This window comes from Nyctereutes procyonoides, unplaced genomic scaffold (genome assembly GCF_905146905.1).
Source record: "Nyctereutes procyonoides isolate TBG_1078 unplaced genomic scaffold, NYPRO_anot_genome, whole genome shotgun sequence".
NCBI lineage: Eukaryota > Metazoa > Chordata > Mammalia > Carnivora > Canidae > Nyctereutes > Nyctereutes procyonoides.
Genome location: NW_026575146.1, coordinates 2,080,300 through 2,095,342, shown reverse-complemented (window position 1 = coordinate 2,095,342; position 15,043 = coordinate 2,080,300). Strand labels below are relative to the sequence as shown.

Below are 15,043 nucleotides of genomic sequence, written 5' to 3'. Positions count from 1 at the left end.
AAATCAATAAATACTTACATCTACACTCACACACACATACATGCACACAAATGCAAACATACACACTTTCACAAACACACATACTTATACAGCTACAAATTTACCGTTTATTCTTCTACCCATTGCAGCTTTCGAGTACACAAAACTTCAGTGTGTAACAAAGAGACTGCAATTTTGAAAAGCATAAAAAACTCTCCCCAGACTTTCATCTTAACAAGTATTATGTTAAGTTTCTTCATGATTCTCCTCAAAGAGAAGACTAATTGTAAGATTGTGTATACTTAGCCACATTATTTTTAAATTTCTACTCAACTGCACTATAATGTTCAAGCCTAAAATAGTAATAAGACCTTATAAATAGTTTCTTCTTTCACATCTTAGATTTAAACTTGAATTTAAAATCTTACTTTCCTAGAGAATGACTTTTTTATGTTATAATATTCCTGACATTCATTCTAAGTATAATTTCTGTCATATTTTAGGCTTAAACTTTTTTTAAGTTAAAATTCAAAGTTTTACTTTAAGAATGATTTTATTTTACACTATAATATTCCTGACATCTATTCTCAGTATGGTTCTTCTAGGTGACTCAAACATATCCTTTAAAGCTTAACTTATTAGTCACGTTCTGTCAAAATCTTCCCTAACTTCATACTGTGATTAAGATGTGTTACCCTTGTTTTTTAAATCATGTTATATGCATGTCTATTCCAGCTTCCTTATCTTGTTACATTGTAATAATTGATTTTATTCTCTCCTACCTGTCTCTCTTTATCTCTTCTAATGTCCTTGAAGGACAGGACCACACTTCTTATTTTTAACCTCTTCTTCACCATCAAACTCTATTCTTAGCTCACTATAGACTAGTAATTATTAAAGCATGTATGTAAGCACTAGATGAAGCCGTATTAGCTGCTGAAAAACCCACTGGACACATTAGCCACCCAATGGCCTCACCATACACTTGTCCAGATGGTTCTGTATGATATCAGGATCCACGTCCTTCACGTCCAGAACATGAAGTTCTGCTTTCACACAATCCAACACACGTTTACAATCAAGCATGCGCTGTTCAAAGTTAGCGGGCTTCTGGAAAAGCTGGAACTTTGTGGACACCTCTCGAAGTTTCCTCTGTTTCCAGAAATGAACAAAAGAAGCAATTCACATCAGAATGATAATCTCTCTCAGCAGATGATATTAGTACAATACACACCACTAAAAAGCTACAAGATAAAGCAGCAATAAAAACATTCCTTAAAGGGACACCTGGGTGCCTCAGTGGTTGAGCATCTGTCTTCAGCTCAGGGCATGATCCCAGGGTCCCAGGATCTAATTCTGCATTGGGCTCCCTGCAGGGAGCCTGCTTCTGCTTCTGCCTATGTCTCTGCCTTTCTCTATGTCTCTCATGAATAAATAAATAATTTTTTTAATTCCTTAAAGAAACAGAGGCTACCCAATCACCTAGTGAACTACACAGCACAATGTCATGAATTACTTGACAGAGTATCAGTTTAAGACATAATAAAAAGCTAAGCTGGCCTCGCTGAAATTAAAACTTCGCAAAATTTCTCACCTGTTTGAAAGATATAGCTTAGGAACCTAAAACTCAAAATGCCCTTCCAAGCAAGCTCAGAGTCAAAGTCAATCTTGCATCCACCATGAAACAACTAGGTGGTCTGCGTCCCATGCTCTCAGGCTACCCCATGCACCAGTCACACCAGAACTGCCAGAGCCGCTGCATTAATGGAAATATCTATAGAAAGATAACTTCTAAATCTAGCTTGCTCTCTCTCTTCTCAATGCAATTATAAAATCAGATTCAATATTTTCCACCCATACAACAATTTGTTTCTGCTGCCTTGCCCAGGATGCAATGCACCTCCAATACATTATCTCCATCCCACTGTTTACATCATAAAGAAGAGCAAAAGCATACGAGTAATTGGCTCTTTCTCGTTTTTAATTTTTTATTTTTATTTTTTTATTTTTTTTACACCCAATGCATCAAAAAGTGAAAAGGAGCTGCTCTCCCTCTTCACCTGTAGCACATCCATCTGACTTCCTCCTCTGGCATTTCTGCTTTCTGGGGAAGTCGGAGGCTGGGAGCGTATGTTTCTTCTCAACTCCTCCAGAGTCAGCTCGTGGGCAGAGATCTCTGCTTGGATTTTCTACAACAAAGAGATTAGAAAGGGGAGAACGTCTTCTTTATTAAAAGTTCCGGATAGTCACACAAGACATAAGAATATGTTGACCAGTATACAAGCTCTAAAAAGTTTAATAATAATACGGGCCACCTGTATTGCAGGCCTACTATGTGAACATAAAATTAAGATCTTTGCATTTGTCATTTCTAATGCTCACTGCTTATTTATAAAGAAGGAACTTTCCCAACTTCATAAATACTATTTTAACATTTGTCAGGTCTCACAGAGAAAGCAAAAGAACTCCAAAACCTATATGCTGCCCCATAAATGAGGTCAATCTTTTTCTCAATGACTCCGTTTGGAATGGCAAGAAGGGCCAGTTATCTTGTGGGTAAGGAAGCAATTACATATGCTCTTTTTACAACTCAAAAGCCCTCAAAATCCATGGCGGTACCTGAGCTTCCTGTGGAACTTGGAAGGCATCTACTCTATCAGTCAAGTACGTTGTAAGCTGCTTGTCCAGCTCCCCTAAGCTCTCCTGCAAGACCTGAAGCATGTGGTCAGTTTCCCGTAGGACCTGGAGTTGCTTTTCCAAAGAAATCTGCTTGCTCTCTGCCTACACAGGGGAAAAATCAAATCATTAGCTGCTCAGCACAAATATAAAGAGCTGAATATAAGAAAACCCTTATATTCTGGTCACCAAGAAAGAAACAGAATGTAAAAGCAGTATATTTGGCCTACACTGTAAATAAATAATAACTAGCAAAGATAACAGTGACAAGATTCTTCTAGTCTCTTATTTACCTTACAATGAATTACTAATTTTTACTTCTTTGTATATACAATGACAAGATATAAGAATGCCCTTGAGGGCGTTATGCTAAGGGAAATGAGTCAGAGAAGAGCAAACAGCATATCATCTCATTTATATGTGGAATCTAAAACAAACAAAAAGAAAACCAAGCTCATAGATATGAGAACAAATTGATAGTACTAAGAGAGTAGATCTTAAATGTCCTCATTACAAGAAAAAAAAATTGTGACTATGTATGGTGAGTGATCATTTCACAATATGTACAAATATCAAATCATTATGTTGTATACCTCAAAGTAATACAATGTTGTATTTCAGTTATATCTCAATAAAAAAAGGAAACAGTGAAGTTTTCCCATATAACATTAAACAGAGACAATAAAAATGTCATTTATTACCAATTTAGGCATTTTTAGGAGTCCACAATAAGCCTATCAATAACTATATAAAATATAACATGATTGCCCATCAGTAGAGTGAACATTTAAATCTCTTTTTTTTTCCCACAGTTTCAAATTCTACAGATTGGCATATGTATTGAACCACTATGTGCTGCACTTTTGGGGTAAGTTTGATACTATTCATAACTTAAACATCAATCATTATTTAATATGTGTTTGAAAACATGTAATATCCATCCAACCCTCCTGTGAAGGATAATCTCTGTTCTATACTTACTGATATGAACGTGCGTGTTGTGATACATTCTGGATGTGTGTCTAAGAGACAATGACATTTTATAACAGCAACTTATGTGAAATTCGGGTGGCCCTAAGATTTACTAGGATAATATGAGTTATTATTCTTATATACAGCTACAATATCCTTAAAGGAAATTAAATAGTTCTTAAGTAGAAACAATCTCAAAGATAGAGTTTTTTAATCATCAAACTTCTGCTTGCTCTGTAAGTGTTAAGTTTACTCTCCCCCCCCCCCAGTATTTCAATGTCCTCAACACCCCAACTCGTCCCCTCGGTAAAAGTTCTTGAGGTCAGCTCTATAACGTGAGACCTATCAACACCCCTGGTATCCCCCAATTCTTACCAGGTGACTCAGTTCTTCGTATCGATTATTAAAAGCCTCCAGTTTCTCACTGATTATATCATCAAGAATCCCCCCATCAATCAGAGTCTGGCCAAGTTCTCGAATCTGGGTGCGATTATCTGCTGGATGTCGCAAAACAGATTCCAGAGACTAGACAAGGAAAGGGGAAAAATATGCATTTACTGAGGCAAACTGTATCAAGGATCCTAAAAATGTCTACTTTTTTTAAATAAGTAATTCCATTCTCTAGAAATCTACCTAAAGAACAGGATCAGAAATGAGGTAGATGATTAATTTACAAAAATATCCATCATGGTATTAATAAATACCTAAAATCGAAAACTCATTATGAATGAAGATGATACATGTTACTAGAATCTCATAAAAATAACTTTAGTAATTATTTATTATATTATTTTTATATAATATATATATTATAAAGAAATTCATGGTTTGATGCACAGTTTAAAAGCAAAAACACATACAAGCAAAATTATCTCAAATTTTTATTGACTATACCACTAAACACAGGTACTCATTTTTCTACAACATACACAGAATGTTAGGCACTGTTTTATATATACACTTTTTATATTCATAAATCTAATTAGCTAGATGGGATAAATACTATTTCCATATTACAGATGGGAAAACTGAAGCTCACAGAGAATAAATACAAAATACACAGTAAAAAGAAGATCTACAATTCCAACTTTATGACTCTAAAGGCTTTTTTCCATTACTATAATGTACTGCCTTCCAGTATGGATAGAAAATAATAATAATAGTAATAATAATAATAATAATAATAAGGAAAAAATATATCAAAATGTTTAAAAGTGCTTTACTTGCTTTTTACTTCTATTTTTCATATTTCTAGAAAGCACATATTTTAGTTCTCATATTAGAAAAATACGTTTTAAAGTAAGCGTTTCATACTTTTACGTATTCTCTCAACTTCTCTATCTTACTTTAGAAGCGACATCTTTTCTCTTAGTGTCTGGCTCTTAGACTTCAGTTATCACTTTGGACTCGTTTCGACCTTCAGTTCAGTGATCCACTCAGTCACCACACTGTGTCCTTTCCATTTTAAAAGTAAATGCACCCTCTTCCTCTTCTTTTATTTTAAGCAAATCTACTCTCTTCACATTTTAATCCATTTAAGAAACAAGTATTAAGTTAATCGTGTGCCACATGCTGTGCCGGTAACTTGGAAACAATGAGATAGCAGGTCCATTTCTTAGCCTCGTGGAGCTCAAGCCCAGACCTGGACACAAGCTCCTAGGACAGAATCCTGGGCATCAAATACTAACCACTCTAACCTGTCCCCAGCTCTTCACATCGAAAGATAACAGAGCAAGAGCTATTGTAAACACAGCAGTTGCCACGAACAAGCAAAAATAACTTTATGAAGAAACAAGAGAGCAATTAAACTAAATAACAGAAGGCAGAGTTTTATCTGGGGAATGGTAAAAACAAGTTGGAAAACCACTAGAGTGCCTCACTAAGTGTACTAATGTCTAAAATGTACTAATTATCAAACAGCTAACCCAACCCACAAGGCTGATTATTTAGATTATTAGTGGGTCACCAATAATCTAAACATACATGATTGTATAAATACTTCAGGCAACGGAAGTTACGCTGAAAACTATAGAGAAAGCAAATGCGTTTGTCAACATCAAGCACCGTGTTCCTCATTGAAAACTCATTTGGCCTCACTGCAATGAAAAGAATCGCCACCCGCAACACAGATGCCCACCTCCAGGGCTTCATTGACAGCATCTGTCTTCTCAGGCAGGGCCTCAGTGCTCTTCATTCGCTCCTCCAAAGTGTTGAGCCAGGTGGTCTCAAGATCCAAATAGTGAAGCAGTTCAATCCAGCAAGACCATACTTCCTAAAGTGAGAAGAAGAAAGCTCTATTATATAAGAAGTCATTTCAGATGCAATGCAGCTCCGGTACTACACAGTCCCCCTAATCAATAACAATTTCATTCAAAGTATATTTGAAAATTTAGAAACTGATGATGGTGGAATTTCAAATAAGTGGAAAAAACAAGGGGTGCCTGGGTGGCTCAGACAATTAAATGTCTGCCTTCAGCTCAGGTCATGATTCCAGGATCCTGGGATCCAGCCCCACGTGGGCTCTCTCCTCAGCAGGAGTCTGCTTCTCCCTCTCCTCCCGACTTGTGCTCTCTGTTGCGCTTTCTGTCTCCCTCACACAACTAAATAAATAAAATCCTTTTTTTTAAGTGACAAAAGTAAGAATCTTCAACAAATCAAATTAGACCAGTTGGTGGGGGATCAGGGGACAAAGAAAAACAAGTTGCCTCCCTCTGTACACTAAACTCCAAGGATCTGTTTAAATGCTGAAAACAAAACTATATATTTAGTAGAAAAAAAATCAAGAGGGAAAAACTATTTAGTTTTTTTAATAGAAAGATAAAATGTACTCAATACTGCAACACTTTTTAATAATTATATAGGAAATTAGAATTCCCTGGGGTCTACCCTATTCCAACTGAGAGCTTACCAATATAACAATTTGCTGTATGTATACTCTCTCCAATTTTTTCCTAAATTCCTATGAATGTCTTTATATATGAAGATAATCACAATCAACCAAATGGAGTTAGACCACACTCACTCTATTAGTCCCAATCATTCATCTCCTATTCCTAAGGGGAGTTCTGTGGGAAGAGGGATAAATTTATACTGCACTTTCTAGAAGCAAAATTATGAGAGAGGCTGCCCCTTCCCATATAGGATGAGCTTATGTGATTGATAAATTTAGGAGAAAGAGTTCAGCACAGAGCCTTTTTCAGATCCATTTACTAAGAGAAGGCATATTCCAGGACTTCATAGGGAGTGTGTTTACCAGGTCAGGGGGCAGCAAATTTTTCTATAAAAGGCGAGACAGTAAATCTTTTAGGTTTCAGAGGCCACGTTCAGCCTCTGTCCCAGATTCCTTTTTGTTTATTGTGTATGTGGTTTGGTGTTTGAACCACCTTTTTAAAAATATACAAACCACTTTTAGTTCACAAGTCATACAGAAACAGGCCATGAAGTGTATTTAATCTTTGCTATAACCTGCCAACCCAGCTAAGACTTAACAGGGGAAAAGAGGTGTCTAGTCCTCCAAGTTTCTACAGACAGAAAGCAGACCAAGATCTACTCAGCTGCCAGCAGAACCTTATTTCCTACAGAGAAAAAAAGGATGGTCTCCAGAGAGGCACTCCCAAGAAACAAACTGGTCCCTGATCACACTACAGCCCTACCTCTGGAGTAGGACACTGACCCCACACATGCACCTGGCTGGATTCCAGAATTACTATTATTAGATTTCAGAGTCACCATTACCAGTGATTGTTATTTGCCTTCTAGTCTGCCAGCTTTTTTGAATGGGAGTGCCCACTGAGGTTTTCTTGTGCCCATCCCACTACGGTATGTTGGGTCTGTAAGGTGCAGCTAACCTATCTTTTTTGTGTCAGGGTCACCAGATCCAGAGGCACTTCTCCCACACACCTGCACCTGAAGAAACTGCTTCAAGAAGCTACATTTGCATCTGAACTTGATGCAGATCACAATACACTGGATTTTGAGCTTGATGCTGTACTGGATATGACCTGGGAGAGCCTAAGTGCATTTTGCATGAGGGAACAACGTAACTGATTTATGGTCAGAGAGCAAAATATGGCAGACCAATAATAACCACAGCACATTTTTGCCATTACTCCCATTAAGTGGCGAAATTGTTTTCTCCTCCCCTAGGATGTGGGCTGGCCTTGCAACCTGCTTAGAACAAAAGAATACTACAGAGGTGATGCTCTACCAAACTGTAGACCTAGCCTCTAAGGGGACTGGCAGCCTCTGTTCTTTCCCTCCTAAAATCCAGCTGCCCTGCTGCAGAGAAGCCGTAAAACAGAGAGCCTGTATGGACAAAGACCTGCGGCAGGAGAGGCCATCGTGAATGCCCCAGCTGAACGCCCAGACGAATGCAGCTACCTGTGTGAGCTGTCCTATACCATATGGAGCAAAAGAGCCACTCAGCTGAGCCAAATCAGCCCACAGCATCATAAGAAATAATAAACGGCTATTTTTGTAAGCCACTATGTATGTTTCGGTGAGGTTTGCGTATTAGCAATTGGTATTACAATTGATAAACTGAAATATAAGTGCATATATTAAGTATCTAAAAACATGGATGGGAAGAATATATACCAACTCGTGGATAATGATTACTTCGAGAGAGGGACTGAGAAAGATGGTATGAGATGGAAAAGGAGGAAACAGCCTGTAATGCTAATTTGTTTTATTTTGAAAACAAGATCTGGAAAAATAGGGCAAGATGTTAAGCTGCATCTGAAGGATACTTACACAGATGATACGTAGGTTATACAGGCTATGTAGGTGATAGTAGTGCTATCTGTACTTTCCTAGAAGTTTGAAATATTTCATGATGTAAAAAAAAAATTTTAAGGAATCCAGAAATAATCAAGGTAATAAGTAAAGTTGGACACTGCCAAAAAAATAAAAAAAAAAGCATTCTTACTCTAATTTAGGAATTTGGGCTATTTCTGCCCAAGATTCCTTAGTCATCTTGGACATCATTTAAGAGCATTTCAGTTTTTAAACTTCTTTTTTCATCTTTTCATTTCCCCCTTTAAAGATATCAAAGCTTCATCTCTTCTCTCTTATCATTTTTTATTGGCATTTTTCCTTTTCTCTCAAAGTAATTCTGCCAAATTAATTCCAAGGTAATTCTCAAAGCAATTCCAAATTTTCAACAGGCATATTTTATTTCTCATCCTCAAATTTTCACCTCTGGGTCACAAACACAACTTGAAGAAATGACACAGAATACATACTGGTCTTTTATTAGCTTATGGCAACTTGGGGACTTTGTTCATTATTTACACATATTATGAGTCATTATTTTGGCTATAAATACATAAGAAAACAAAAATATGGGTAAAAAAACTACAGTAAAATTCAAGTCTAAGATCATTCACTAGGTCTCAAGATTAGGCATATATAATATTACACATTATGTTGACAGAATTTTAAATTCTCAATTGAGTAACCTCAGGTATTTTATGTTAGACAATACAGCTAACTTTTGAACAACAACACAGGTTTGAACTGTGTGGATACATCTGTACATGGATTTTTTTTACAGTACACTACTAGAAATGTATTTTCTCTTTCTTATAATCTTCTTAACATTTTCTTACCTTACGTTATTATTATTGTATGATAATAATACAGTATGATACAAGAAACATGCGTGTTAATCGACCACTGATGTTATCAATAAGCTTCTGGTCAACAGTAGGCTGTTAGTAGTTAAGCTTTAGGGGAGTCAAAAGTTATAAACAGATTTTCGACTGGGTGACATTAGACATTAGGTGTGGTGAGTGCTCCTACCCGCCTTCCCACCCACATTGTTCAAAGATCAGCCGTATGTTAACATTAAGGAATGAGGTTTTTTTGACTTACAGCTTTCTCATTAACCAGTCTGAATTACACATACTTATCTTAGCACAAAATAGATTCAGAACAAGCAAGTATTGAATGAATTTAAATATCACAGCTGTGATTGTTTACTATTTTAGGATTTACCACAATACATTCATTTTAGGTTGAACTGAATTTCAATTATATTGTTTATAAACTGAAATGCTTCTTAAATCTTTTCAGTAAGACGCAACAAAAATCACAATAATGTCAAAACAAGCAAGTAAAAACTTAATTAAAAAAAAAAAAACTCCTAGAATCACATCTACATCTTCAACCAACAGCCTAGGAGAGAGAAAATGGTCCAGGAAAATACCAACACATGCAAGTTGTTCTTTCTTCTGTCAGGTGATTCTCTAACTTCAGACACCAATCATAATAAAAGAACCTCAATTCACCTCCATGTACTAACCAGGCAAAACAAAACGAAGGAGAGGCTCACATTACATTGTTCTAGTATTTTAGAATTGGAACGGACCCTACAGATCATCTGCAATATGAAAATCTTGACGTCACATATAAAAAAAGTAAATTCTAAATATACAAAACAGCTGTCCCAAGAACCTTCTACTAATTGAAGGCGGATCTTGGTTTCCAATTTTTTTTATCCCAGTTTCTTTTTATACACCTGTTATCCAAGAACGACTTTTCCCTTATGATCTCATCCCAGAAAAGAAAAATCGAGTTTTTTCCAAGATATGGAAATGATCAATACTTTACAGAGTTGGGCCTCAGAAATATGTCACTAATAAAATAACATACCTCTAGCGTGTGGCACTTTCCTCGAATTCTGTTACACAGAAGTTGGTAATTCTCCAGCACAACATTCAGCTCAGACGTCAATTCCTGGCCACCAGAGGGCGCTTTTGCAGCTAGTAACATGATGTTGTCTTTGAGAATCTTCACTCTCACCTCCTTCTGCAACACGTCCTCTTTTGCCCTCTGTTCCAAGAAAGGATGAACTTGAAAACTGTCTCCCTTTCTCAGTAACCAATGTCTTTCTTTTTTTAAAAAGATAATTAAACCAAAATTAAAATGCCAACAAGATTCTAACTACCGAAATGGGACAGTGTTCAGGTAATCACTACAGAGAGTACCTTTCAAATAAGAATGCTAACCATAACGTTTACATTTAATAACAAGCAATGTGAACACCTAAGTCCCCCCTCCGTAACGGACATGAAGTATTTTCAAAATCTAGGCTCATGATAAGAATATAAGTGAGGTAATTTTAATTAAACAGTAGAGGTCTAAGCATATTAAACTTTAATAAATAAATTCTCACAAAAACTGAGATGGAGTAGAGGTGTCATTTAAAAGTAATTTAAGTAATTTAAACATATCTTTTTTTCTCCTGGGACATGGGTGTAGCTATGGTTCTGATAACTAATAGCATTTCGAAGATGATGAAGTTATACTAGGAAAATCTAATCTAGAAATAGCTTCTTTCTTGACTCTCCCTCTGCGCTAGGCATGAAGTCTCACTTTCAGGAAAATCAGTCCAAAACAGTTTTTCCCTTTTCCTTTCAGCTTTCTTCACTACTTAATGGTTTTAAATTTCCCCTGGTTGTGGTATAGTAATTAAGTAGAGTGCTTTTTAAAATCATAATGGTTTGGAAGAATAAAAACAAATAAATAGAATGTTGCCCAATCAAGGTTTTTAAACTTATTTCTCCAAGCTCTCATCCCTAGTGACTTTAAGAAACCACAAAACTACAATGTCAATAATATAAGGGAAAAGAATAAATTAAAGAAGATGGTTCTTAACATGGTAGGCTACCTTTAAAATACCTCATATTTTAAAATATTTTAAAAGCTTTCCAAAAAACTACCCTAAAAAAAGATGTTTCAGTGAAAACACTACATACAAGTACAGTAAAAGTCCCTTAATCATATTTACTTGATTCATATTCAATAATGCGTTGATGAAATAATAATCCTTTTTTTATATTGCTACACAGAGATTTTTGCTTTAATTATACTTTTAGGCAAGTTAAATTCAGCATAAAACAGTCAATGTGTGGCTTAATCTTATTTTTTTAAGAAAGAGCCTTTAAAACACTATCTCCTTTGGCATGAACACTGAAGGACACTTGAAGCAATGTTAGAAATTTGGGAATGATGCCCAGTTCTTTCACTATACAAAAAAAGAAAGCATTCAAGACTAGTGACAGAAGGATATAAGTTTATAGGAAATCCATCCTGTGGACCCAATTCCTATTAAATCCCTTGATAATGTTCCTACTGCTACTCTTACCTGCTCTAAAAAAATTTTGATATTCATGGGTTTCCCGTGAATTAACAGAAGAATACATTTGATTAAATGAAGACAAATCACAACTGAACTGGGATGTTGCCCTTGTTCCTAACAAAAGACAACTCTTCTTTAAAAATTCTGGAAACAGCGCTGATGGTTGCAAAACACTGAATATAAATGATAAAACTAAATTTTTGAGTCATTCTCTATGGCTCTCTGAGGTTCGAATGGAAGAGATGGTCTCAGGGGCCTTCATAGATTCAAGTCATGGGCCAAACTGAACAAGTGGAGTCTCGGCTTCCTTTTCCCCCTGTGATCATAATACCTATCTTTCCATATTTTTTCCAATTTGAAATCCAACTATGAAAGATTATATGTACATATTGTGCTTTACAGAAGATAGATTGGTTCAATCACTCATTCATTCATTCATTCATTCATTCATTCATATTTAAGGGAGAAAGGGAGCTATAAAGCCTATTGACACTGGCCCCAGACTCACCTTCATTTCTTCTACTGCGCTCTCTAGTTCTTCTGGTGACTTGTACTCAAAATCTCTCTCCAGATATTCCTCCTCTGCCTGGGTCATCCACTCCTGCATCTCTGCCAAGTCTTTCTTCAGGTTCACTGCTTTTTCCTGACTTTCAGACAACCTATTTTTTTGAATAGCAATCTGGAAAGGAAAAGCCATTCACTCGAATAAACAAATGCTAAAACATGAAATGTCAAGTTCTAGTTTCTAATATCTAAGGACATGATGATAACTTTCCACAAAGAGTCTTGTTTAAGAGTCTTGTTTTAGATAAAATCCTTTAGACATTTTGTGCTGATGATGTGGAATATAAGCAACAATGAAAACAATAATTATAACTGGGATTCTGTACCACATTTCAGATATTTATCTAATCTGGAAATATCTACTATAATTTTTAAAATGTATAACTTTTGATAGAGTAATCTCAAAGGAAGGAATCTAATCTATAGCAAAAAAAAAAGCAGATATTTTAAGGAAATTAACTTTAACATTGTTTATAGTAAAAAAAAAATCCTGGAAGCAACTGAAATGCCCATTTTCTCCCATAAAACACTGCTGTACAAAATGTTGGTTTTTATAACCTACTATACTTCTGTACTGCACACACGCAAAAAAGTTACATTAGAAAAAGGTTTTGTCTGATTTTCCCTCCAACCACAAATGGACTTCTACTGTGAGAGTAGACACCATCCCACAGAGATCACCCAGTGCTGGCTTCATTATTCACTATTCCTCCCACTCAAATTGAGTCTCAGAGTTGTGGTCACCATGCCAGGGCTTGCTTGGCTGCAAAGTTGATAGTGACCAAAAGCCAGCACAGGAATAAGACGGCTCTCCTGAGAGAAAGGGAGAATCCTTAGAGGCTTTCTTGTTCTCACTCTCCAAACAGGATCACAGACATAAAAATAGAAAGAGACCAAACAGAAGCTGCACGGTGCCCCAGAAGCCTCCTGCAGCAGTCTATGCAGCCGTGGTTCCCAAGTCCTGCTCATCAGCACTTTAAGTGGAGTGGCTGTTCTTAAATATATATATATAAATACAGATCCCTTGGGTTCCACCTCCAGAATACTCTCCTCACTAGTAGTTTCTGGACACTAGTCAATTATATAATTCTCATAGATCCAGAGACAAATAAAGACACTAATGAACTCAAAAAAAAGGGGGGGGGGACTCAAAAACCATAATTAATTATCCTGAGATTATATATCTCATATTTTTTCACATTAAAATGTTCCATGTTTCATGATATCATGAATATGACATATGAGATTAGATTGTCTTATTTGGTGATTGACTTTATATGTCTATCCTTTCTTAGCAAAATAAAAATTTGGCAGCATTATATTTGTCCAAAACTTCTTCAACCTTTATATTCCTCAACGGAACACAATAGTCTGGAACTGCTTTTAGATAATTACTCACACAACACATGGTTTCCTTCTTGCTGAGGACACTTAAAATTTTCCCATATATTTACTCTCATACAATGAATTAATGGTAATTCATGATTATGTCTATGTTGTCATATCTGTATGTATGTATATATGTAGATAGATACATAGATCTAAATATCCATGTCTCTTTTTTTAAGATTTATTTATTCATGAGAGACACCGAGAGAGAGAGGCAGAGACACAGGCAGAGGGAGAAGCAGGCCCCATGCAGGGAGTCCAACGTGGGACTTGATCCAGGGTCTCCAGGATCACACCCTGGGCTGAAGGTGGCGCTAAACGGCTGAGCCACCCAGGCTGCTGTAAATATCCATGTTTTTATGTATGTATGTACCTACCTATCTGTCACTTTCTTTGCTCCTTGCTGATACTTCCAAACCATTTTCCTTATTTACTTTCCCCAAAATATCAATGAACTCATGAACAAACCATCAGATTATAGCACACTTAGAGAAATCAGAATTTGGCCAGAATAGACGATATTATAAAATGATTTTCTTAAGTGTGGCAATGGTATTGTAGTAGACAGAAGACTGTCTTTATTCATGACATAAGTACTTAGTATTTAACATTCATGATAAAGTATTTAGGGATGAAGCATAATGATAGTTTCAAGTTCCTGTCAAAAGTACATTTAGGAAAAGCGCGAGTGCGCACGTGTGTTTGTATGTGTGTGTGAAGAGAGTGAAGGAGAGAGAGAAAGCAAATGTGGTATAACATTAACAACTGGCAAACCAAGGAATGAGTATATGGCTGCTCCCTCTACCATTATTTCAAACTTCTTTTAAGTTTGAACATATTCAAAATATGGAATTTGGAGGGAAACAATGAAAACAAAATATTCAAGAATGGAAATATAAATTCTTCCTACATAAACATTAACCAAAAAATATTGCATGAAGAGATGTAGACCATCTAAGGGCTGTCTGTGGAACATTCCTGTATTTCACCCTCTCCTCCCATTCTCCCCTTTCCTCACTCATGTCAGCTTTGTGTAACCTCACTAAGCGAAGCAGAGCAATCAGAAGAGAGCTACACCACATTCCTACTATACTTAGTTATCTTCTTTCCATAACTTTGGAGAAACTATCCAACAGCAATTCTTTCACTGAGAGAGTGGACCTCATCACTCTCACATAGGGCAGACTTCCCTCTAGAAACTATCTTCTCTCAAACTCTTCTGCGTCATTATTTTCTCCTTTTAAGTAAGGTCCTTCTCTTTGGCATACAAGTAACCTGTAATATCTCTTATTTCTAAAAATTACAAAAACACCTCTTTGG

General features: G+C 36.2%; 1 protein-coding gene across 6 annotated transcripts in view; it reads right to left on the bottom strand.

Moving 5' to 3' along the window:
• The window catches only part of UTRN (utrophin), a 497,690-nt gene that overhangs the window by 307,724 nt on the left and 174,923 nt on the right, over nucleotides 1-15,043 (bottom strand). For all 6 annotated transcript variants that reach the window (XM_055311522.1, XM_055311520.1, XM_055311521.1 and 3 more), the window contains 7 exons: nucleotides 12,279-12,449; nucleotides 10,282-10,461; nucleotides 5,765-5,899; nucleotides 4,003-4,152; nucleotides 2,599-2,760; nucleotides 2,040-2,168; nucleotides 958-1,131 (listed from right to left, as the gene is read on the bottom strand). In XM_055311522.1, coding sequence (XP_055167497.1) covers nucleotides 958-1,131; nucleotides 2,040-2,168; nucleotides 2,599-2,760; nucleotides 4,003-4,152; nucleotides 5,765-5,899; nucleotides 10,282-10,461; nucleotides 12,279-12,449 — 1,101 coding nt within the window. The remainder of the gene's footprint in view (nucleotides 1-957; nucleotides 1,132-2,039; nucleotides 2,169-2,598; nucleotides 2,761-4,002; nucleotides 4,153-5,764; nucleotides 5,900-10,281; nucleotides 10,462-12,278; nucleotides 12,450-15,043) is intronic.